We start from the raw sequence: 23,725 nt of genomic DNA, 5'->3' as shown, positions 1-23,725 counted from the left end.
AGAACAATCACAGAAGTGCAAACCATTTTCCATTTTCCTGAGCTGAGAGTGAGGCTAGGTGCATACTTATGAACACCCAGGCTAGAAGACAAAAGATGATACTGTTTTGGCTTCATCATGACCAAATGGAAGCATCCTTTCAAGAAGACTAATTAAATGCCAATACCATATAAACTGATTCAGATCAAAGCTCTTTCTTGTGCTAGATAACAAAGTAAGACTCGGAATTTTAAACTAAGAAACATGATGTGAACAAAAGTAATATTTCATCACAAGCTCCAGGAGCAAGAAGAAGAAGAATGCAGAATCCATGACGAACGCATTCTAGTTCTCCACTTCCTTGCCATTTTCCTTTATGGGTGAAGTATGCACTTCCTCATCCTTTCCTTCAATATTGGGATCTTCAGCCTTTGCAGCACCCTCTGACACATCCTGTAGCTGCAAAAGTTCCAAAGGATTCAACCCAAGGATCGCATACTAGTTTCTAAAAGTGTAGACTGATACTAAGTAACAAGTAGCATAAGGGATGCAAACAAAATCTTAGGCAACTGACCCCCAAATTTCTTAGGCTAGCGGTAACATCTTCCTGCTGCTGATGGAGAGTGGTCCTCAGTTCTTGAAATTCCTTATTTCAGGAATGCAACATTTTAGATAACTTATTCTTCCTCATTCAGAATGAAAAATCTTTATAGGAGGAGCACTTACCGTACGGAGTTGCTCCACTTCAACATTAAGTGTTTTCTTTAATTCTGTCAACTCCTGCATGGTACACGAAATTTAGCTTAACTAATGATGACATTAAAAGGTATTGATGAGACATCTACCTAAAACTGCAATAAGAGAATTTATTGTCTGTATGCAAGTAATTTAGGTCCAAAATCTGTTCTTCCATCAATATATTCGAACAATATCGCAAATCTTTAGATTCTTGATCTCAACCATTCAGTCGAAATGAAGAAAGACATCACATCAGAAAGATTTATCTAGTCAATGTACTTATACATCTAGTTATACACGAAACACCCACAAATTTCTCTAAAGCTAAGCCCATTGCTAACATGTTTGCAGATCTCCAAGACTTTTAAGAGCAGCAGACACTTATATACATAAACTCAGACTGCATTTCATAATTCAATTTAAACCATGGTTTGAAGCCATACTTTCCTTCCACTTGATGTTTCAGTCACAGGAACAAAAATACAACCTGACAGCCATATGCAGATTTTTTTAAGAGAACCTTCATTTCATAGTAAAAGAGGCCAGCTACTTCATCTGTCAAATACTAACTTCTCAAGACATGAAACAGACACTACCACAGATTTACTTCCCAAGCCTTTCCTATCACTCTATGAATAAAGCAAAAAAAAATATGAAAAGAATCCATGAAAAATACCACAGGCCAAGTACACCAAGTAGCAGGAGCTATACACATTCAACAGATTATATCAACCAGAAGTTTATGAAAAAAATAGAGATAAACAGCAAAACTGAACTTACATCACGGTAGATTTTAACTTGGGTGTCCAACTTTGACCTCCAATTTTGCAGATCCTTATGGGAAAAGGATGACAAGCTCTTTCCTAGTCAGAATTGAAGTATATAACCCAAAATAAGGAAAAATATAAATCTTTTTTTCCATAATTACCTGTTTCAACCCTTGAATTCTACTGAGCAGCTCTGTCCTTGATTCATTCAATTCCTAAAAGCCCCCAACAAAACTAAAAATTAGAAACTAAATGTATCAAATCAAACATTTTAAAAAAAAGTAAATATAAATAAAATAAAGTTAAAAAAAAAAGAAATCCAAAACTTACTGCGATTTTTGAACCAACTGGAGTCATATTCTCCTTCTTCTGTCAAATGGGTAAACAAAATTCCATCAATATCTCTAAGCAAATCCAAACTTCAGAAAAAGGAAACAATAAAAAGAAGAAAAAGAAAGATCTTTAACTATAAGTAGAAAAAACAATAATAATTAAAAAAAAAACTGGAAACAGAGAAAGTACAGGAGCGAGGGGAGCTGTGACGGGAAGAGGAGGAGTAGAATCAGAGGTTGCCATTTGTAACAATTATAAAAGGGGATTATGCTTTGACTTGAATTTTACCAAAAGATTTGGTCTTCGTTTCTTTTTGTTATTAAAAAACAGGTTTTTGAATTATTTTGATGATGATGATGATGATGTTTATCCAGGTGAGATCTGGAGAACTGGAAACACCAAAAATGGGTAATTCTTCTAAAGAAAGATTTGGGTTTTCTTAAAAAGAAAAAATGGAAATGGATTTGAAGAGCTGAAATTTTGAATTTGGGAAATTGGGAAGTGTTTGGGCGGGCAAATTGATGATAGGGTTTGTTTTAAGACAGACATTGATCTTCAAATACATGCCCATGTGGGACCCACTTCCTCCAAGTGTTCATTTATAGATCTCTACATTCTTTTTCATTTACTACATTTTGATTTTTGATTTTATCTTTTTTTAATTAATACAGGCCCATTGAAAGTGTTAATCCCAGAAGTCTGGGTTTCTTTTATATTGACTGGGCCGACATCTATGAGCCCGCTGTCTCCCTTCTCTCTCGTCTTCTTCTCTCCTCTCTCTCTCTACCGCCCTCTTTCCCTTCAACGGAAATTCAAGTTCCTTTTTTTCTTTCTTCAATCAAATTTGTTGTAACTGACTTCCTCGGATTGGGACATTGAATTCCAGGTTTGACTCTCCTTCCCTCCCTTTTTATTTGTCATCAATAACATGTAAAACAGTTCTTTAAGTTCAGTTGATATCCAAGTTATTTATTTGATCAGAAAAGTTGTTGTTTTCTCTTGTGAAGTTACTTTCTTTCTTGAATTGGTATGTGATATTGTAATTGTTTCATTCAAATTACTGGGAATGTTTGGAAAGTATCAATAGTCAAACTAAAAGAAAGATTGTCATGCCAGGGAATTCCTGTGAGATGTCTTCAAGAATTGCCCAAATTCGTCTTGTGAGTTCACATTCTGAGGTTTATGAACCCTGTGATGATTCATTTGCGTTAGTTGATGCACTTTTAGCTGATAGAAAAAACTTGTTGGAGCATAAACCCACCTTGTGTATGGAAGTGGGTTGTGGGAGTGGTTATGTTATCACTTCTTTAATGCTCATGCTTGGGGAGGAAGCTAATGGGGCTCAGTTTATTGCCACTGATATCAATCACCACGCTGTTAGAGTGACTCAGGAGACTATGGAAGCACATAGGGTTCATGCTGAGTTGATAAATACTGACATTGCATCAGGGCTGGAGAACCGTCTGGCTGGTTTGGTTGATTTATTGGTTGTTAACCCACCTTATGTACCAACGCCTGAAGAGGAAGTGGGTCGTGAAGGAATTGCCTCTGCTTGGGCAGGAGGAGAGAATGGTCGAAGTGTTATTGATAGGATATTGCTTGTTGCTCTTAAGCTTTTGTCGAAGCGGGGTTGGTTGTACATGGTTACTCTTACAGCCAATAATCCTTCACAGATATGCCGTCAGATGAGGAAGAAAGGTTATGATTCTAGAATTATTGTCCAAAGATCAACAGAGGAAGAGAGTTTACATATCATCAAGTTCTGGAAGGATTTCGATATAGAGGTGGATGCAAAGGATGTGGTACTAAACAGCAATGCAGCTCCCGCAGGTGTCATGGATTCTGTACTTTCACAGTTGCACCGATTGTCATTTTGGAGAAGTAGTGACGTTAATAGCAGCAGATCAGGAAAATGAAGGAAGTTTTAATGCTGTTGTCTGGCCATATAACTCTTCTGGTAACTAGGTCGCGTTATGTTTCAGGGTTAATCTTGCTTGAGTGTTCTCCCTTTCAGGTGTTAAATGCTCTTTTTCATTTGGCCTTTCGTTTGGCCTACTTTTAAATGGCTGATCTTTGTTCTCATCTTTTGAACTTAACCATACAGAGGGCTAAACTGAACAATTGGGAGCAAGCTCAAGTTTTGTGTTTGCCAAAATATCTGTCTTAAGACCACTAATATCATGAATATCAGTTCATCTCTACACGACTAATTTGTAAGAATTATTTTGCTTCAAAGTTTAGTTTGCTGTTAGGTTTACGTGTTTAACCTTTGTCTACTCATCCAAAGTGGCAATGCAGCATAGCTTAAATGTTTGCATCTGATATGGGGAGAAGCTTAAACACATATGAGCACATCTTAAGCACTGGTACAATAGAATTGGATCTTGACAAGCATGGTAATGATTCTTTTCCCCAGTTTTTAGCAGTTGCTTGTGTTCTTTGTTTTGCTACTGTCATTAGGTTCCTCTCTTTTCTTGGGAATTCTTACTGTAAAGCATGTGATATATCATTTTTTTTTTAAAAGCGTGATATATCATGTTTTAAGTAATGAACTTAGGCACGTTGCAGCCAGTCTTGATGCAAACTTCTTTGTTGCACAAGTGCAGAACTTTTTTACCTGGTTGAAGACTGTTTAAGAGTGGAATCAACACTATCATAAGTGACTTCGTCATTACGAAAGATTATGAATGCAAGGTGAGCATGCTAAAGGGAACCATAAATCATTATGCAACAGGGGAAAATGATTATTAACCACTATCCGCCTGCAATAATTTCATGTTTACTTGTCCATGAGTTGATCATGGCCACTTATTGGTTTTCTTGCCGCTGCCCCCTGTGCATAAATTGTAGCCACCGGTGTCGTCTTCAAGCCAAAGCTTGCTTAAGTGGGCATTATCATGTTTTAATGCGAGTTAACGCCAAACCCAAAGCCTTCTTTAATTTTTTGGTGGGTCAAAATATCAAACTTCCCGTCATGCTGATTTGGCAGTGTTCTTGGCACATGCTTGCCCTTTTTCTCTCTCTCTCTTCTCCGCTGACCATGATATATGACCAAAACCATGAGTGAGAGCTGGAGGGGGATTCCGTGTGGGATTCAAGCTGTATTTGAAAGCCCTTCTTCTGTCTCTCTTTCTTTCTCTCTTTCTTTCTCTATTGCATTCTTTTTGTTCTAATAAGCCTATATATACTCTTCCTTCACTTGTTTTCTTCACACAACATCTTCGCCACCACCTACCTACTCCACCCACTCTCTCAAATCCAATAGCCGGGAACTACCTCTTCCTCCAGGCATCTTTAAGTTTACCTTAACATCAATGAAACCTTTCAACTCTATTCCGGAAACCCAAATTTCTTCTTTGCTTCAAAGCAAAAAAGGGTCTATACCAATTCTTGTTCATTCTGCTCTAGGTACAATAAGCAATACATATAAGTGGTTCTGTTTTTCGTATAGGTATGGCTCCATATTCAAAATCCACATACTAGACTGTCCTAACGGAGAGTTAGCATGTCAAATTGAGGAAGATTGTTCTCTCTACTTGTAAATATGCATTACTTGCAAGAGAATATACTTGTAAGGAAAGCAGAATGAACAAGAACTGGTATACAACTCTGCTTCTTTGAAGCAAAGAAGACATTTGGGTTGGGTTCTGGGAGTAGAGTCGAAAGGTTTCACCCATGCAAGGCCAACCTAAGCTGCTGTAGTCTTGAGGGAGGAGTAATTCCCGGCTAGCGAATGAACATGTATTAATGATTAGCATTTACCATCAATTCAAATAATCTTTATCATCCGCAGCTTTAATTCAGATTCTGGGTTTAATTTTTTTTTTAATTGATAGTGAGATGTAAACTTATGAAACAATTCTGTTCTCATCGTTGACATTTTCTCGACCTAACAAAATAGTTCTTAAAAATCTAGAGAGATAGTACCATTTGTAAGCTACATATCGATTGCATGCTTTTGTTTAATTTATTTAAATATTTCATTATTTCTAGCTCCATAAATTAATTTGTGGGTCCAAAAACAGTCAACTGACAACTATTTTATTAATTTCCACAAAATTTATTTAATTTTTAAAATAAATAAATCGCCGCCAAGGCAGAATCCCTGTCTTAGACTCTTTCCAAAGTGTTTAATCCTTTTCCCACCCTAATAATTGTTCTTTGCTTTTTCCATCAAATAAAGAACAATAATTCCGTTTCATCAAGTCCATTTTCCATAAATCCAAGACAAAACGTCACCGTTTAATTAAAAAAAAAGGGGCAAATTTGAAGCAAATTGCATTCTTTGCAACAAAGAAAGAACCAAACACGGCCTTAAAATAAAGAAGAGAATACTAACGTTAAAACCAGAACAAGCAAGCTCCTCGTCTATCTCTCTCTCTCTGTTTTTCTCTTTGTGATCAACTAGCGAGCTAACCCAGCTTAGCTGAAAAGAGAAAAAATGAGTCAGGAACCGTTTATATACAGCTTCGTGGCTCGAGGAACGATGATCTTGGCCGAGTACACTGAGTTCATGGGGAATTTCCCAGCCATCGCAGCTCAGTGTTTGCAAAGACTCCCTTCTTCTAACAACAAGTTTACTTACAACTGTGATCACCATACCTTTAATTTTCTTGTTGAAGATGGTTATGGTAATTCGCGCAACTCTGATCTCGTTTGTTTCCTTTCTCTGCTTTTTTCTGCTTTTTCTAGAGAAACAAACAGGGTAGTGGGAGTTTAAAAGCTGAATTGGAGATTAAAGTTTTTGGATCTAGTTAAAACAGTGTAAAATGGGATGTGGGTTGGTTGGTTTTGTTAAAAAAAATGAAAAGTCAGCTTCCTTTTATTGGATGGATTAGTTCTTCTCCGTTTAGTTGCAGAGAAAACTGAGGAAAATGGTGCGGAAGTAATTGTTTGATCCTAATTTTGATTTATAGATGTTGGTTAAAGAAAGTTGAATAGTAGTAATATCAGAATTGGGTGGAAAGGGACCTTTTTTCATTTCTCAAAATTTCTGTTTTTGATTTCTTTTAGACCTCCAGAAGTTGTGGATTTTGGATAAACGTTTGATCTTTGTTAATGAAATAATAATCATATATTTATCTCAAGCATATAAATGAAGCTTTCAATCAATTCTCATTCAAATTAAATGAAGCTATTGGGAGATTAATATTTGAACACCATGTGCTCTTTGTATATGTCTAAACTTGAATTTGACAGTGGGCGTTTTAAAGAAAGTTAAAGATTGAAAATCTATTTTCTTGGTTTGAATTGTCTGATAGATGGAGACTTTGTTATAAATATAAAGGTTTCTATCATGTTCATTTTATGCAAATAATTGACTGGCTTGGAATATAATCAATTAATTTGGTGACTGAATTGGAAAGCCATCTCTTCCTCTGGCTTGGTTGTTCTTAAATATATTTTACATTTATTTTTCTGTTTTAACGAATTTGAATAGTTTTCATGTCCTTGTGGTGAGGGCCTTTGGTCCCTAGGAAGCTTGTAATGTGGAAAAAATGAAAAGGCTGATGCACTGATTATTTTGATGGTTCTTTTGCAATTATGCTTACTAATCTACAAGTCTGCATAGACTGCATTGCCTATTTTCTGGTTCGATATCTTTTTACATGTTTGTTATATGGCTGAGCAATATCAGAGCTTGCTTTGATTGATCAGGGGCAAGGTAAAGACATGGTGAGTAAAAACTAGTAATTAAAATTGGAGGTTCCTATTTAAATTCTAAAATTTTTGGGAGCTAGTGTAATAAGTTCTTCCAATGTGGTATCCAAAATGAAAGAGTTTAGATTTTTCTTGGACAGTTGGGGTATGGGGAGGAGGGGAGCTTCTGGTATCCATACAGCTCCCGCTGTTACTGAGTAATGTTGAACTTGCCCCCGTTAACAAAAGCCTCTTAATACCAACCCTTTAACAGTCATTCCACAATGCATTATAAAGTTGAGGCTACAAAATAGTACCGAGCTGAGCCTTCGCTATAATCATCTTGATATTTCTAGTTCCTTCAGTGTTTTTAGGATGACAGAAACTGACAAGATAAACAAGTGTTTTTCCACTATTAATGAAAGCATATCAATTGTGCTAGTAAAGTTACAATCTATCACCACCAGTGCTTAACTAAGTAATTTGACAATTTTATTTGATGTTTTACTGGTACCTAAGGTGATGCACTCTCAATCGTCTTCATTGAGATTAATGTTTTATTGCTTCAGTAATCAATACTCTTGACTTTTATGCCTTTTGATATATGCAGCTTATTGTGTTGTTGCCAAAGATTCTGTGGGAAAGCAAATCTCCATTGCTTTTTTGGAACGTATGAAAGCAGACTTCAAAAAAAGATATGGGGGTGGAAAAGCAGATACCGCTATTGCCAAAAGTCTAAATAAGGAGTTTGGGTATGTTCACCCATGCAACTGATGGATGGGTATTCTTTAATTTCATTTTTTTAGTTCACATAAATATTTTCTGTTAAATTAAAACTATGTAATTTGCAGGCCAATTATGAAAGAGCACATGAAATATATTATTGAACATGCTGAAGAAATTGAAAAGCTATTAAAGGTGAAAGCTCAAGTTTCAGAAGTTAAAAGTATAATGTTGGAGAATATTGACAAGGTTAGTGCTTCTACTGTTGTGTCTTGTGCTTTGGCATTCCTTTCCTTCAGTTGTTCTCTAGACATGGTTGGTGCTATGGTTCATTATTGAAAACCCATGCCTTTGGTTTCCCTCTCCCCAACCTTTCCCTCTTCTTCCTACGTTTTGCATGCAAATGCACAAACATAATAAAAATAACAAAAATTCAGAATAAGAATGGAGTTGTTCCTATGTCCCAACAATGCAATAATTAGCAGCATGCTGCTCACCCCTGGAAAATGCTTTCCTTGTATGCACAATTAGGCAAATTTACATATAGAAATTGAAGGTTACAACTAGGTTGATAATGGTTGTGAATATGTTGGGAGACCAGGTATCAAACAGCCAAGTTACAGAAGTATGAAGTGATTAGGTTTCAAGTAACATGAGGATTATTTGAAATAGGCGATAGCTGCGAAGAAAAGGGTGCCAGACAACTCTTGAGCTGTGGTTTAATACAGTGAATGCCATTAGTATATCCAAAGGCTTGGTGAAAGTTACCTGCAATATGATGAGTAATAGTTGGAATCAGTATCAGCCATCAAAGGTTACTATCTCTGTTAGTGGAATATTGATTTAATTAGGGTTTGGTTTGTTTTCTGCTATCTAGATTCTACAGTATCTATTACTATTTGTCAAATCGTATTTGCTTGAAATGTATTGTTCAAAGGTCAGTTGAGTCTAGACCAGGTCTAATAGGTAAATCAAGCTGCATTTATATTGTTTACACGACCCTCTGTTCTGCATCTCAGGCAATTGACAGAGGGGAAAACCTAACGACTCTTGCTGACAAGACAGAGAATCTACGTGATCAGGTTAATTCCATTTTCCAGGTTAAGCTCTATAGTAGTTTGTATTTATCTAGGCCGACTATGAAGCGGTTTTGCTTGTTGCCTTTTCCAGGCCCAAGCATACAGGAAGCAGGGGGCACAAATCCGCCGTAAGATGTGGTATCAGAACATGAAGATAAAGTTGGTTGTTCTCGGAATCTTGCTACTTCTAGTCCTTATAATCTGGCTTTCCATTTGTCATGGATTTGATTGCACCAACTAGTAGTATCCTTAGTCTTATGGAGTTTATGGTATACAAATGAGCTTTCTCAACAGCTTGTATTCAGCAGGTTGGTTAGTTCACGTCTAAGCGGATCTTACCATCTTCTTGAGTTGGTCTTGGGAGGTTTTGGAGCTGTCATTGAAACACAAAAGACAGAAAGAGAGAGAGAGAGAGAGAGAGAGAGAGAGATCTGTATCATGTATTATACTTAGTGGTCTTGTCTTGTCAGAAGAAAAGCACAATGATTTTTTAGTTTCTTTCTTCTTACTTTTTCTTTTGTAGCAATAAAACTTTACAAAGAAAAGATTTTGATACAATGATGAATGACTACCTGATAATTCTTGCAAGAATAATTCTGCCCCACAAAGAGAATTATCAAGGTTCCAACTAATAGAGCCCAAACATCACGTCATGTTACCATAACAGAAAGGAAGTGAAGAGAATTGGTAAATTGGGAATTCACCTCACACCCATATTGTGAGGTATTATCGGTTATGAACTTGTTGGATTTTACTGTTTTATTTTATAAATAAATTTATAAGTTGAAAATAATGTGAATATTTAAATACTTAAGTTTACTTTAGAAAACAGATGATGTAAAATTCACCTTGAGCCCAACATTATGTCATCTCTGTGACCTTGTCACACACCCAGAGCCCAACATTGATATAGTTTTTGCTACTGTATAGGCTTGTTCAACAGGTTAAGGACGGATTTTCCAATGCCTTTGTTTGTTTGAAAAGCCCAACAGGCCGGTGCTTCCTGAGGCTAGGTGACATTCTGCCAACTATGGACCTATTTCACCACCAAAAACTCACCTCCCATTGGTGATGCCCAGAAGTCAGAACAAATGGCATCTTCATTTTTTTTGGTAAAACATTTGAACAGAATATGTTCCATGGACGAACACTTTCGGCAACAAGTCTTCCAACGTTGTCCTAACATTGACTACTTAAGACATAGATGATAACATGCATCCTTGTCCCCTTTTTGCTTTCTTCTGCAGCATGTGTTCCTATTGCTCTTTTGAAATTGCTTTCCCAAGCTTCATAATATCCACTCTCCCAAATGATTATGATGAGAATTGCAAGCACAGAAAAGCAGCATAAATCCGCGAACTAAACCCTTAGTTTATTCCATAGGTTCACCACAAAGTCATGGCTTGCCAACCTCACCAAAATTTTTAATAAAACTTTTGCTTTTCTAGCGCACCAGCATCTCAAAAGGGCCTAGCTGCATATGCATAGGCTAATCCGGCATGAAACAGATGAAAAAATCAAGGTAGGCGCCAGAATTTTTTTGACTGGTAGAGATTCTTTCCCAGAGTCGGTAATAAAAGGAACATGAGGTAATAATGTCTACTAAAAAGTATTAGGCCTGCTTGTTAGAGTTGAAATTATGCTATTTACTTCTTCAATGGTCATTATCATTGGCTCTACAAATGGAGTTGTAGGTCAAACTATGATTTGCATGCTATTTGTTTTGGTTTTAGGTGAAGATTTATCAACTTTTATACACCTTGATGGCCCAAGAAGATGAAGACAATGGACTATATTGTATAATTGGAAATAGCACCCTTTAATGAAAAAACCAAGGTGTGGGTCATGAAGAATGGATGGCAAAGTCAAAGTTGCAGCCTCCATTTCTTCTTCCTTCCCTTCTTTTTGAATAAAAAAAGAGTGTAGGAGTGCAGACACAATGCATGGAATGACAAGACAAAAGTGCTGTGGTGGTCTGATCCAAAACCAAACTCGTGAGAAGACAAAACAGGATCTCTCTTGCCCCATCCTTTGTGGATAGGATCAAAGAAGCAGCTTTCTATTCTCCATCACCTCTCTTTATGAGTTCATTCAATTCTCTCTCTCTCTCGCTTTCTCTTCTCCATCACCTCTCTTTATGAGTTCATTCAATTCTCTCTCTCTCTCTCTCTCTCTCTCTCTTCTGAAAATTGAGCAAAAACAGCACAAGTGAGGGAAGTGAGTACTCAATGTACACTGTAATGCTAGCCCATTCGAATAAGGAATGGGCTTGAATTGCATGACTGGGAAACAAAACTCTAGAAAGTCTTGAAGACCCTTTTTTGCGGGCTTTGTCTGGATGTACACACGTGTTGATAAGAGTTCTCATCCACACGAGTTTATAGAGCCAGTAAGCTAAGAAATGCTTACAAAATCTTGGGAGCACATGTTTTTCGGAACTGTTCATGGCCTTAGCCAAAGATTCGGGATATTCATGCACGGTCGCTAATTCAATATCTCCGGGGAAATCTTTCCATGCTCAAGACTTTTCCAGAAAGAGAGAGTGGATTCTTAAAATTTATGTGACATTAATTACTTACATATAAATATTACAAATTTATAACGTTATATATATTACCAAAAAACAATAATGGAACAACGTCTGTTCTAATATCATTAATATCATGATAGTATCTTTTTAAAGCACATTGTGCCCTTGGCTCATAAGCATTGGTAGAGAGTAAAGACAAATGTCCTTGTTAAAATATCTACACTTGGCATGAATATTGGAAATCTATGAGGGGGTCCTAATAATCAAAGAAAATTGAAAAGGAAAAAAAGCACTAGGGTGTGCCAAGCTTTGATTTTAGACCATTCCCTTTATACATGTTTCCATTGCCACCCAGCATGTTAAGTTTTCAGCCATGTGGAAGCCCTAATTTGCTGGTCAAAATGGTAACACAGATGCTCCCTTGCTTCAAAAATGGTGGTCCCAAAATTCTCAAGCTCAAATTGCTATCTCTGATTGGAATGATTCTCTGGTTTAGATTTTAGATGTGGGGGCTCTGTCAAATTTGACATTAGGTTTATAAATGTAGTCCTCACGTTTGTTGTTTACAAGAATGTGAGGTCAAAACAAAGCCTGACTAGACAAGTGTTTTCATGATTGGACGAGTTATATCCCCCCAAAAGGTTCAAAAACGACAAGAACTAGCCCTTTCTCGTCATTTGGGGGAGATTAACAGGGCACCAGGGGTGTTGGAGGTATCCGTTTGGAGAGACAAATTTCTTTAACTGATACGAAGATTAGCAAAAAAATAAAAATATTATGTGATCGGGAGTTTTACGTCACGTTGTAATTAATATCTAATCTTAAGAGGTGAAATTTTTCTTTATTTATTGATATTTATAGATCAGTATTTCTCTGTGAAGTAAGGGATCAAAAACCCATGTTCTCATAAGCTCTTTAGTGAATATTTGTCTTTTTAGACTTTGCTTGAATTAGGACATTGGCAAGTGAAGTAGCGTTATGTATTGAGTCCAAATTAATTGTGTTTCTTTTTGCATGAACACAAACTTCTCATGTTAAGAAATACTTAATCAAAGCTTAAACATCCCCATCAGTTAACTCTTAAACAATGCAACAATGTATACATATAGATCTGCCGTGAAAGTTCACCTTGATTTCTTGAGCTATCTAGATATTCCAATTCCGGAAAGAATATATTTCTATTTTGGGTATTTAACTATAGTACATTGATAAAATGTTTCTACCTGAAGACAAAACTCACATTTTGTCTTACTTTCCAAGATTGGTTACTGATTTTGCCTGCTCCACTCCAGTTTCCAAGCACAGGCACCTACCAGATTGTCCCTCGCAAGTTGGCCAATTTGGTCAGCCTTTCGGACGGAGAGAAAAAAAACATAGAATGCAAAAAAGACAGGATCCTTCCATACATATTGGATAGGCCTGTCTACTTGGGTTCAACCACGTGGCATTACCACGTTGTTGGTAAGCAAACCCCAAAGTGAACCTTTTCCTTTTCTGTTCTTTAGCAGCCCCCTTTAGGTCTCTTCAATGCCATAAAGCAAATACCCACATTTTCCTACCTATTAACTTCATACAAAGATTTGGCTTATAATACATTGGTCTGAACCTTTCTTGGCGTGTCAAAGCACTTTCTTCCATTTCACAATCTTGCATGACAGCCGGTCGTGCTAGGTTCCATGTCGACACTGACACTTGGTCAACTCGAGTACGTGTCATTACAAATTACATCGAAATTAAATTATGATTGTATCGATTTAAACACGAAATTTATTAGTTGTACATGTTATTTTAAATGGAAAGTGAAAGTGAAGCACACAAAGAAACATCAATTTTCATTCATAATCACAATAGTAATGTCCAGAAGGAAGACAAAGCAATACACACAGCTACTAACCAAGCAAACAATCTTAGGCACATTAACTTCCTTAACCTAATTGCACAAACCCCACAAGCTTTACCCTTCAACATATTCCATTTTGAAAACCAATACCCATATAGGAAGCTCGAAGAACAAACTCATCACATTCAACACAAACAAAGAACGAAGGAGAAGGAGAAGAAAGATGAACACAAAGTGCTACACTACAACGTACTAAATATCCCTAACTTCAAACGCGTTACGGTTTTTGACGACGATGTCGTACATGTGCATGGACTTGAACTTGCTGAAATCCTTGGGGAGAGAGATCAAATGGACGGTGGAGCGTTTGTGGAACTGGAGAAGATCAGGGTCGTCGTAGTACCTCTCCCACCCAAGAGACGATAGCTTGCGCTCTAGAACCGCGTAGGAAGTGATCACTTCGTTCGAAGGGGTGTGCACCAGCACTTTGCGCCGGATGTTGGGGCCCTGTCGGCTTCCATCCATTGACTCAGCCCCAGGGTTCTCAACCAGGCGAACCACTCCGTTCTTGAAAACCCAAACACCAGACATTCCGAACCAGGAAGAAAATTCTAACTTGGGTGGAAAGAAAGGACTTTGAAGACTGAAAGAATACAGCTAACAACTCTCTCTTGGCGATGGGGTACATGGGGTGATGGGATTGGAGGCTATATATAGGTGAGGCGAGTCCTTGAAGGATAGACTGATCAGAGAGAGAGAGAGAGACAGAGAGAGAGAAAGTATGGGGATGTTTAGGCAGAGGCGTAGCTACGGTGGGGCCCAATGAGGAGAGGTGGGGTGGAGGGGGAAGAGAGAGAAAGAGAGAGCCTGAGAGGGGGTCTCAAGGACGCATTGAGGTCAGGTCAGGGCTGGCTAGCTGAGGACACCAAGGGTTCCATCGATGTGGGCGTAACAGGATTGAAGGGAATCCCTGTTTCTTTTTCGCTAAGGCCTTTAATTAAACCCCACCATGGGAATCTTTGTTTTTGTTTTTGTTTTCGTGGGAAAAATGTGGAGAATGTAGACTGGTTCTGGAGAAGCCTAAACGAAAATGACTTGGTAGACGATATCTTGGTGTGTATCTGAGGGCGTAAATGTCAGGAAATTTTGTACACTACGGATCATCGAATCCAGGGCTTTGCAAGGGCATCTTTCAGAAAAGAAAAGTGTCTAAATATCCATGCTTGTTTGCCACATGAATAAATGTTGTCTCACCATTCAAGGTAATATGGACTGTATTTAGTTTTAATTCCTTAAGAAAAAAAAATGCTCCAATCTCGTGAATATCCATTTTCCACTATTAATGCACAATATGTATGTACTTTTCAAAAAACAAATGCACAGTATATATGTACATCTATATATACATTGTAATACAAGTAATTGTCTTAAATAATTCTTTCGGAATAATAAATCTTATTTTTAACATACAAATTTTAATCATAGAATAATGTGTGGATAAATAATTGCAACATACATTAATTATTTTAACTCGTTTTAATATTCTTTTACCTAAAAGGATGTACAGGTAAATCCCTACTACCACTATATCAATTTTATTAAAGATATGCCATTTATCCCATAATTTAATCTTCTCATTACATATTCAAAAACTCACCATTTTAAATTCGAATTCAATAATAAGAGATTTCTTACCAACTCAAGATTATGATCTAAAAACTTGCAATGCATTCTTAATAGCCATCAATTTTGCAAAATTAGAATTCTCTACTCCAAGTGGACCAAAGAAAATTTCAATAAGAGAATTAGTAAAATCTCTTAACACTGCTTCCGAATCTGCAGGATCGGATTCTTTTTGTTTCTCTTGAAACTTGCTTATATATGTATCAAGAAAAATTATGTTTGTGCTTACAAGGAAAAAATATGGAAATGAGAGAGAGATGTGCTTTGCATGCAGAATTTCCACAAGGGGAAGGGGGAGGGCATGAAAGAGTCTGTAAAGGTCTAATGTCCTTTTCCAAAATTTGTGAATGGTTTTGTGTACAATGATCAAAGAATGTGTGGGGAGAGTGAGGGGTGTGGGACCACAATGCAAGGATTCCCAATTCTGGTTGTTGGATATGGGAGAGAGTTCTTTTGCGTTGGAACTTCACCCATTGTTGGATTTTTTTTCCAAACTTGCCTAACTGTTTTGACTTATCAACTATATTTCTCCAAACATCAATAATAGAGGCATTCCTTCTTTAAAACCAAAAAAAGAAAGAACTTAAAGATTTTACCATTAAGAAACTATGTGCATAATTGTCCTTGATTACTGCCATGACTCATGAATGGTTAATTTTATTTATATTAGGAGCTAAAACTTGATTTGGAAGGGATCAATCAGAGGTAGTGAACCCTAAATTTTGTTTGCTCTCCCTATGGCACTGGTGCCTCTGTGTTTTCCTTCCACCGATTTTATGTGGACCAAGGAATTCCATGTTTAGGTTAATGGTTTTGAAGTCTTGAGAAGTATTTGATCTTTTATTTGTTTCGGGTGTGTTAGAATTATTCATGTTACTAGCTATATCAATGGCAATGAGTGTGTCTGCTAAACTAGAATATCGGTTTTAAGTTTACAGCAAATGACCTAAATGACTAAGTTGGAGTTTCTCAGAGACCCATGTCGAACTTGTGGCATGAGAATTTGCTTGGCACTCACCATTTTCGACCACAAAGAGTGCAATCCCTTCATGCCCATAATTTGTTTTTCGTAAGAAGTCATGTGGATTAAATTTCCAACGGAGGGTTCCTAAGGCAAAGCAGAAATCCGGAGGAATGTCGATGGAGAAGCAAGCAACAACTTGAAAGTCCGTAAAAGCAAATGGCTTAGATTAACCCCCAACCAAGCCCAAACGATGACGCATGGGAATGTAGGCCTTTAGGGCACACAATATTTCTTTATCCAGCATCACGGTCGCAGCAATGGTTAGCGTCTGCAACCCTCCTCCTCGTGCCCCATGGTCCTCCCCTGACGCAGACCTCTTTCGACTAAAGCCAGCATTGCCCTTCACTCTTCACATGACAAAGATCTCCTTAGCCCCCTCCCTCTCTCGTTTTCGGGATATAACTTATTTGTCACCTTCCTCCAAAATTCCTCTCAATCGTTGCTTGCTGGTCCACTGTCGACTTTTCTCCATTTGTTTCCTTCAAGTGTCTACTACGCTTACTTTTCAACCCTATTATAAGCCAATTTCAGGTGTTCTCTTTATAGTGTCACCATCCATATTTTCCTGCAAAGTATTATTCGTGTTGGATGGTTTTGTCTCAACTTTGGTACATTACAAAAAAATCTATTAAATTTGAAAATGATACGAAAAATTAAATATCTAATAGTATGTATTATACACAGTTAATATGAGATTCACATTTTATTTTTAAAATTATGTCACTTGATTAATTCAATTTTTTGTTTATACTTTTTAGATATAAGATAAATATATGTTATATCAATTACTCAAGCAAAGAATAATTAAGAAAAAAAATTTTCTTGAAATTGAACCTGACCTAACTAGGAGGCAAAACAATGAGGTGGGAGTCCAAGGGAAAGATTTTCCACCCCACGTTTCCTTTCCTTTTTCTCTTCTCCCATTGCAGACATAGATTTGGATGATTCTCTCAAGAACCCACCAATCCACCATGAGGCTCGACGACATGCCACATCAGCGTTTGGCATGTAAAAAATTTCCCATTCTCTTTTCTAATTTCTTGGTATAAAAAAAGGTTATATTCAAAGAACATGTTCAAGCTAGACCCCAAATTCGACCACCTTTCACAGACATGCTTTGCTTTAAATCCTAAACCAAGCAGAGAATCATTGAAGGAAGGGAGGGGAGAGGGGAAGGATCCCACAAAGGAATGAAAGCTCAGCTCTCTCAATCATCACTAACTACAAGCCCATGTGATTGTCCCCTATCTAGACAAAGCCAAAAATATTTCAAGTCCTATATTTAACCTAACAAGATACCTGTATCAACCCTTTTTCCCATATGTTCATGCCTTTTCATATTAGCCTCTTCTTTTTCAATAAAAGCATGCATCCATCTTAATCACTAAAGTATGGCTTGTTGGGTTTCCTCTCATATAGTAATATCACTTACATGACATCCATTAGTACTAAGTAAATGCAAAAGATTACTAGTTAAGTATATGTAGCCAAAGCCATGAATTAATACTGTGAGATACTCGCAAAGGTCGAAGGAAAAAACATAAATTTATAATTTATCTAATAAGAATTTGTGTGAATGAAGTTATTCACCATATCCTAATTTAATCTAAATAAAAAGAATATGCTAACATAACAAGAATAATTAAGTTATGTGCTTGACTTTTACAAGTTACGACAAGACATTAATAGCATGAAACACAAGTTCAAATCCCTAATCGTGAATAATTATTCAATCTTTATTAGTTTTTTTTAAAACTAATAAGCTAGACCAAGGGTTGAGAGGCCCTTATTAACTATACATATTTCTCTTAAACGTAATGCTTTGATGTCTTAAAACTAATGATGAGCAACTGGAATCCACTATGCATAAAGGGGGAATAGCGTACTTGGTGATCATTTGTTTACAATAAAAAACAAAAGGGAAATTCTCTCTTAAAAGGAAATTCTGATTAAAAACATGCAAATTATCCACCTTAATCACACATTAATAGAGTATCTTTCTAAATTAAATTTACATGTACATGGACACTCCTCTCTTTGGTGTACATGATGAACTTATTGCCTACTTCAATATATAACAAAGAGATTAAACTCTCATTGGGTGTATTAAAGTTTTGGAGTATATTTCAATAGTGGGAACTTTTGGTCTATATAAAGGAGGAATTTTATTTTTTTTTGCTATAAGGGGGAATAAAATAAAAAGCTAAGGGAAAGAATGCTTTGCTTATCTATATTCTATTGTTAGGATTATGCCTAACTTTGATTAAAATAAGATCGAATTAGGCCATTTACATTGATTTTGAGAATAAAGTATACTGAAGGCATTTGGAATGTAGGATCAATTCCCCTCTATATATAAATATATATGTATATATATATATATATATATATGTAAGAACAAAATTAAGGAGAGAGCAATCCTTGATTCATATTCCATAATTCATTTGAAAATGACAGGATAAAATGTATAATTATATAAAATTCAAGATCAATGAATTTGTAAAATTTACATTGGGTGTGCAATCATTCCAGAAATGACATAAATCAAATCAAAATAATTAAAGGTAAGATTAGAATTCATAGAACTTTAGGTTTGTGCGTGCAACATAGCTTTTCTTACATAGTTTAAGCATGGAATATTACGAGCAAAAAACGTCAATCTCCCTAATTTGCATAGATTATCAACCTGATTACGAGTCTTCTCGACCGTGAATCAAATGTGCTTCCATCTATTAATTACTTGATTAATGGCTTAATCTTACAAAAGAGAACAACAAAGTTTCTTTTTGCTATGTTACAACAAAGGTCAAAAACAAAATAAATGTGTTACCAGGCTGGGTCTCATCTCATCTTTAGGATAATTTTTAGTCTTGGAAAAACATATACTTTTCTTTGACAATTAGTCAGGAGTGGCATTACCCACCAAAGGGATCTAAAAGTTTCTTTTACTATGAATGTTGATGTTGTGATCTGTGGTCCTGACAACAGGGTTCAGTTAAAAATCTTTGAGGTAAAAGAAAAGAGATTGGTTAGTAGGACAAAGTTGGTTTGGATTAGATCCAGCCAATGGCAAAGCCAATTGAGCTGTTAATGAGCCCAATGGGCAGAATTTGGCTTACATCAAAAGATATTACCATATTGGGAAGTCATGTTGATGAGCTGAGATTCTAAGGTCTCAAAGCTAAATTGAACTTGATGATAGATGGTGTGTTAATGTTGCATAGTGTAAATGTGGCCAGCTACTTTGTGTTGGAAGGCAAAAGTTTCCCTAGAGAGGACAGCCACTGGGGGGAGGAGCAGCCTGGTTATCTTCCCCCTGCCGACCAAAGGATTCTCTCACCTTTGCTTGATTACGAAAGCCTAGGGCAAATAGCCCAAAGTACCCATTGTTATGGAATGTTAAGCCTAGGATTTTGATTGAACCATTTCGCCAGGCCCAGAAATAAACCTGGCAGTGTCGTCATTAGTTTTACAGCAATGAAAACACGTTCATATTAGTGATTTTGCCCCACGCAAATATGGGATTTTTCTAGAATCTCGAATCTTTTTAGTGCAAATTACATGACTTCAATACTTTCACCTCTTACAGATTCTTTGCTTTTTTTTATTTTATGTGAACCACTAAAGTATTTTCTTTAATCTTATTCATAATCTAACTCTAACAAGTTTGAGCAAGTTCATTACTCGTCAACTTGGATTTCTTTCAGGATAAACTTTGTTATTTAGGGATTTAACATCTCCTTGTCCTACCTGTGAGAGCAGATTGTGGTGTAAAAGTAACTTTACCTGAAGGTTTAACCAACAACAGGCGCATCTAGTGTAGTGGTATCATAGTACCCTCCCACGGTACTGACCGGGGTTCGATTCCCCGGATGCGCAAGTTTCGGACCTGGCGCCTTTTTGGGTCTGACTCAATCCTGTTAAAAGTCCAGACTCAACCCAAAGACAAAGCATACAAAGCACGAATCCAACGTGCCCGAGAATAAAGCCACATCGATACCCTCATGGGCCCTGTGTTCTAAGTTTGACACGCCGTTAACCCACCACACAGGTTTGCAGTATCCTTAACAAATAACTTTGGAAGACTTCTCTCCTTCTGCAGAGATGTTTATGCAAAGCATGAGAGTGTACACATAGTAAACCTCTTACTGCTAAACAGCCTAGTTCACAATTTATATTTTCTATTTTGTTAACAGTAATGTATACAGAAGTTCTCCCTGAAGAAGCATAACCAAACACAAGATCCCACCGAAACAATAATCAGGTTTACTTAGAGAACATTGGAGGCTGTCAAGCATCCCATGCCTAATGAATCAAATCTTATCAATATCATGTTAAATGGTCAATGGTATATAAGAACATGCAGATCAAAAACTCTACAAAGCTTCGAACTGAAGCTGCAATAACAGGAACGCACGCCACTCCAGGAGTTGATAAGGTTCAAAGCTTCTATGGAATAAATTGAAAGATCAAAACATATAGTAACCTAGGCATGTGATACCAAAACAATGAATTTGACTTCAAGGACAAACGATTCTGATTGAAACTTAGGTTATCTCAGAATCCGACCACTTTGTGCCTGAAAATAGCCACATCCCTACCCCATGGACCCTGTGTTTTATGTTTGACATATGATTAGCCGAGCATACAGGTTTGTAATATCCTTAACAAGACTGCTCTCCCACTGCAGAGATGTTTATGCAAAGCATGAGAGTACCACATAGTAAACCTCTTACTGCTAAACAACCTAGTTCACAATTTATATTTTCCATTTTGTTTAACATTGATGTATACAGAAGTTCTCCTTGAAGAAGCATAACCAAACATAAGATCCCACTGAAACAATTATCAGGTTCACTTAGAGAACATTTGAGGAACAAGCAGCCCATGCTTAAATGAATTAAATCTTATTAAGATCATCTTAAATGGTATATAAGAACATGCAGAATGTAAAAAAAAAGCATGCAAATCAAACTCTACAAAGATTTGAACTGAAGCTGCAATAACACAGAACACAACCCACTCCAGGAGGTGGCATGGTTCAAAGCTTCTATAGACTAAATTGAAAACGAAAGATCAAAACGTATAGTAACCTATACACATGTGATAAAAGTGCAGTTAGAAGGTCTTTTTTGAGGTTGCTGATACCATAACAATGACTTTGACTTCAAGGACAAAAGGTTCTAATCGAACCTTAGGATTATCTCAGAAAATTTTATTCACACAATAGCAGTTACCAAGCTTGTACTAATGGCTTTCATATCTTTGTGGCAAGATGAAAACTACTGTACAAGCAACAATATCTGGTTTCATTTAACCAACATCATGAAATCCATGCTTAAATCTTTCACATTTTCACAGAACATAAATCAACAGAGACATTGCAATATGGTAAAAATAATAACAATAACCCTTCTATCACTCATAAATTTAAGCTAGTACAAAAGCATATGACATTGAAATAGTAAGCCTCAATCAGATATTTGCACTGAAACAACTTACTACCCCCCAAAGTTAAAGACAAAACTCAAACTCAAAATTCAAAATCGATAACTACTCTTCAATTAGCTGCTCACTCTGATTCTCCATCCTCAAATACTCCCCAATATCAGCCTGATGGAGCACCACAATTGCATTAGGATCCAATTTCCTACAATCTTGGGTACTCTTCGCTGCAATCCCAAACCCCAAAGGCAAATCCGACATGGAAAAAATGACAACCCCATCACCAGGCGCAATACTCTCCGTTATCCTCCCTAACCCACCTTTTAAAACATGATTCGCGTACAAAAACGACATCTCCGAGGTGGGTTTTAGCCAGACTTTGTGCTTCGCGTTTGCGGCCAACAGGTTCAAGCACTCTACGGTCAAATGGAAGTTGCCTCCGTGGGTAAATTTGCCGATGCATGTCCCTATAGAAGCCAACTTGGGCCTGGCAACGTTGGTGGCTCGCTTCACCAGCGACTCACTGACGTAGTAGACTTTGTTTTTGTGGAGTCTGAAGCAGTACCGTCCTGGATTCTGGTCGGGGCCTTCGTGAGATGGGTTTTCCACTATGTTCTTCAAGTTGTTGCCCGTGAATTTGAAGATCTTTTCAAAGACGGCGGTGGTTTCTTTCTCGTCTAAAGGTCTCATCTTTGCTTCCTTTCAAATTTGTGGAGGTTCTTGCGCTTGTTTCTGGTTATAATTTGTGAGGTTTTGGCTTTAGGGTTTTAGCTGATTTTTGGTTAAATTCTAAACAAGTCCCTAAACTATGTAATAAAAACAATTAAGTCTCAATACTTTTTATCGTCTGCAATTAACTCCCTCCTATTAAATATTGACTAATAGATTTAATTAACCATTATTACGTGAGTGATCCATTAAATATTGTTAATTAAAAATTAATTTTTTTATTTTTACCTTGATTAATAAAAATCATTAAAATATAAATTTAAAATAAACAAATAAATAAACAACTTAGTAATTCTTCTCAAACTAATTTAGTATTTAATAAAATTTTATATTCATCTCAACAAATTAAATCGAACAATTGAATTTACAAATTCACATCAATTTGTATCGAAAATTCAAGAGTCGAGTCAATCATTAATTATGTGTTATCTTAAAACTTAATTAATTGATTCTAAATCGATATTCAATTTTAGTGCCCTTAATTTAAAAATAAAATTGCTTTTATGTACTTTATTTGATTATTTCTTTGATTATGTTATGGTAAGAGGATTTTGATGTTTATCCCAGGGAAATGTTCAACAGAGGTTTATGTCCGGAATCATGTATCAGAAGAGTTGGGCTGCATTATCGTAAAGAGACATAATGATTTCCGATTCAAGGAGAACGATGCCTATGAATTTGAATTGCAAGATTGAAGCAGCAAGCGTGCGCCATAGGTTTCATCCACCCCATCCTCCAAACCAATCTGTAGTTTCGATGGTTATGTTCAGTATCCAGAGTTGTATCCCTTGTTCTTTATCTTGAGTACTGCTTGAATCCTAAATCGTCAGGAGATTTTACTTGTTATTGTCAATTTGGGTGTGGGAATTTATTGTTTCTGACTAGGTTTTCTCACTGACAGATTATGTTACATTAACCTGCAACTTCATTGAAGCAATTTTGTCTTCAGGATCAGTCTGAAGATCACAAATTGTAGACAGTAGACACCCCAAACTTTTATTCCAAACACTATTTTATTAGAGACCTGGAGGTCTAGAAATCAAACAAAACGTACATTCTTTCTTTCTTGACCATGGATAGCTGCAACAGGGTAGTTGTAACAGATTCCTTGAGACCAGCTACACTGTCATGGTTTCTGCAACCTTAACCGTGGCAGGCCTTGATGAAATATCGTTCCACCATGCGCTTACATGAGGACGAGAAGTTACGACAGAT

General features: G+C 36.7%; 5 protein-coding genes and 1 non-coding gene across 8 annotated transcripts; 3 read left to right on the top strand and 3 right to left on the bottom strand.

Moving 5' to 3' along the window:
* Positions 1 to 149: 149 nt before the first annotated feature.
* LOC110421930 (uveal autoantigen with coiled-coil/ankyrin) lies at positions 150 to 2,358 on the bottom strand. Its single transcript, XM_021435662.2, has 7 exons — positions 2,007 to 2,358; positions 1,815 to 1,853; positions 1,646 to 1,699; positions 1,498 to 1,551; positions 706 to 759; positions 554 to 625; positions 150 to 438 (listed from the first exon to the last, which is right to left on the bottom strand). The coding sequence occupies exons 1-7, from the start codon at positions 2,058 to 2,060 to the stop codon at positions 325 to 327; spliced, it is 441 nt and encodes a 146-aa protein (XP_021291337.1). The 5' UTR covers positions 2,061 to 2,358; the 3' UTR covers positions 150 to 324.
* Positions 2,359 to 2,554: 196 nt separating this feature from the next.
* On the top strand, positions 2,555 to 6,025 carry LOC110421218 (S-adenosyl-L-methionine-dependent methyltransferases superfamily protein). 3 transcript variants are annotated; one of them, XM_021434741.2, is made up of 5 exons: positions 2,555 to 2,703; positions 2,934 to 4,030; positions 4,116 to 4,213; positions 4,424 to 4,511; positions 5,269 to 6,025. In XM_021434741.2, the coding sequence occupies exon 2, from the start codon at positions 2,948 to 2,950 to the stop codon at positions 3,731 to 3,733; it is 786 nt and encodes a 261-aa protein (XP_021290416.1). In that variant the 5' UTR covers positions 2,555 to 2,703; positions 2,934 to 2,947; the 3' UTR covers positions 3,734 to 4,030; positions 4,116 to 4,213; positions 4,424 to 4,511; positions 5,269 to 6,025. The 3 variants fall into 3 exon arrangements, with proteins under 3 accessions (XP_021290416.1, XP_021290415.1, XP_021290414.1); XM_021434740.2 differs by having other exon boundaries at positions 4,105 to 4,213; XM_021434739.2 differs by having other exon boundaries at positions 2,934 to 4,213.
* Positions 6,026 to 6,155: 130 nt separating this feature from the next.
* VAMP724 (vesicle-associated membrane protein 724) lies at positions 6,156 to 9,860 on the top strand. The gene is made up of 5 exons (XM_021434742.2): positions 6,156 to 6,448; positions 8,068 to 8,209; positions 8,309 to 8,429; positions 9,200 to 9,262; positions 9,351 to 9,860. The coding sequence occupies exons 1-5, from the start codon at positions 6,259 to 6,261 to the stop codon at positions 9,498 to 9,500; spliced, it is 666 nt and encodes a 221-aa protein (XP_021290417.1). The 5' UTR covers positions 6,156 to 6,258; the 3' UTR covers positions 9,501 to 9,860.
* Positions 9,861 to 13,595: 3,735 nt separating this feature from the next.
* Positions 13,596 to 14,326, bottom strand: FPF1 (flowering promoting factor 1). Its single transcript, XM_021435693.1, has one exon. The coding sequence runs from the start codon at positions 14,218 to 14,220 to the stop codon at positions 13,882 to 13,884; it is 339 nt and encodes a 112-aa protein (XP_021291368.1). The 5' UTR covers positions 14,221 to 14,326; the 3' UTR covers positions 13,596 to 13,881.
* Positions 14,327 to 20,144: 5,818 nt separating this feature from the next.
* TRNAG-CCC (transfer RNA glycine (anticodon CCC)) lies at positions 20,145 to 20,215 on the top strand. Its single transcript has one exon. It is a non-coding gene; the product is annotated as a tRNA-Gly (tRNA).
* Positions 20,216 to 21,667: 1,452 nt separating this feature from the next.
* On the bottom strand, positions 21,668 to 22,514 carry LOC110421964 (RNA binding protein). Its single transcript, XM_021435699.2, has one exon. The coding sequence runs from the start codon at positions 22,469 to 22,471 to the stop codon at positions 21,890 to 21,892; it is 582 nt and encodes a 193-aa protein (XP_021291374.1). The 5' UTR covers positions 22,472 to 22,514; the 3' UTR covers positions 21,668 to 21,889.
* Between the last annotated feature and the right edge of the window lie 1,211 nt (positions 22,515 to 23,725).

Source organism: Theobroma umbraticum, unplaced genomic scaffold, assembly GCF_002168275.2.
Source record: "Theobroma umbraticum cultivar Fairchild unplaced genomic scaffold, ASM216827v3 scaffold_130.0, whole genome shotgun sequence".
NCBI classification, from domain to species: domain Eukaryota; kingdom Viridiplantae; phylum Streptophyta; class Magnoliopsida; order Malvales; family Malvaceae; genus Theobroma; species Theobroma umbraticum.
The sequence above is the reverse complement of the archived record's forward strand: the minus strand, read 5'-3'. Positions and strand labels throughout refer to the sequence as shown.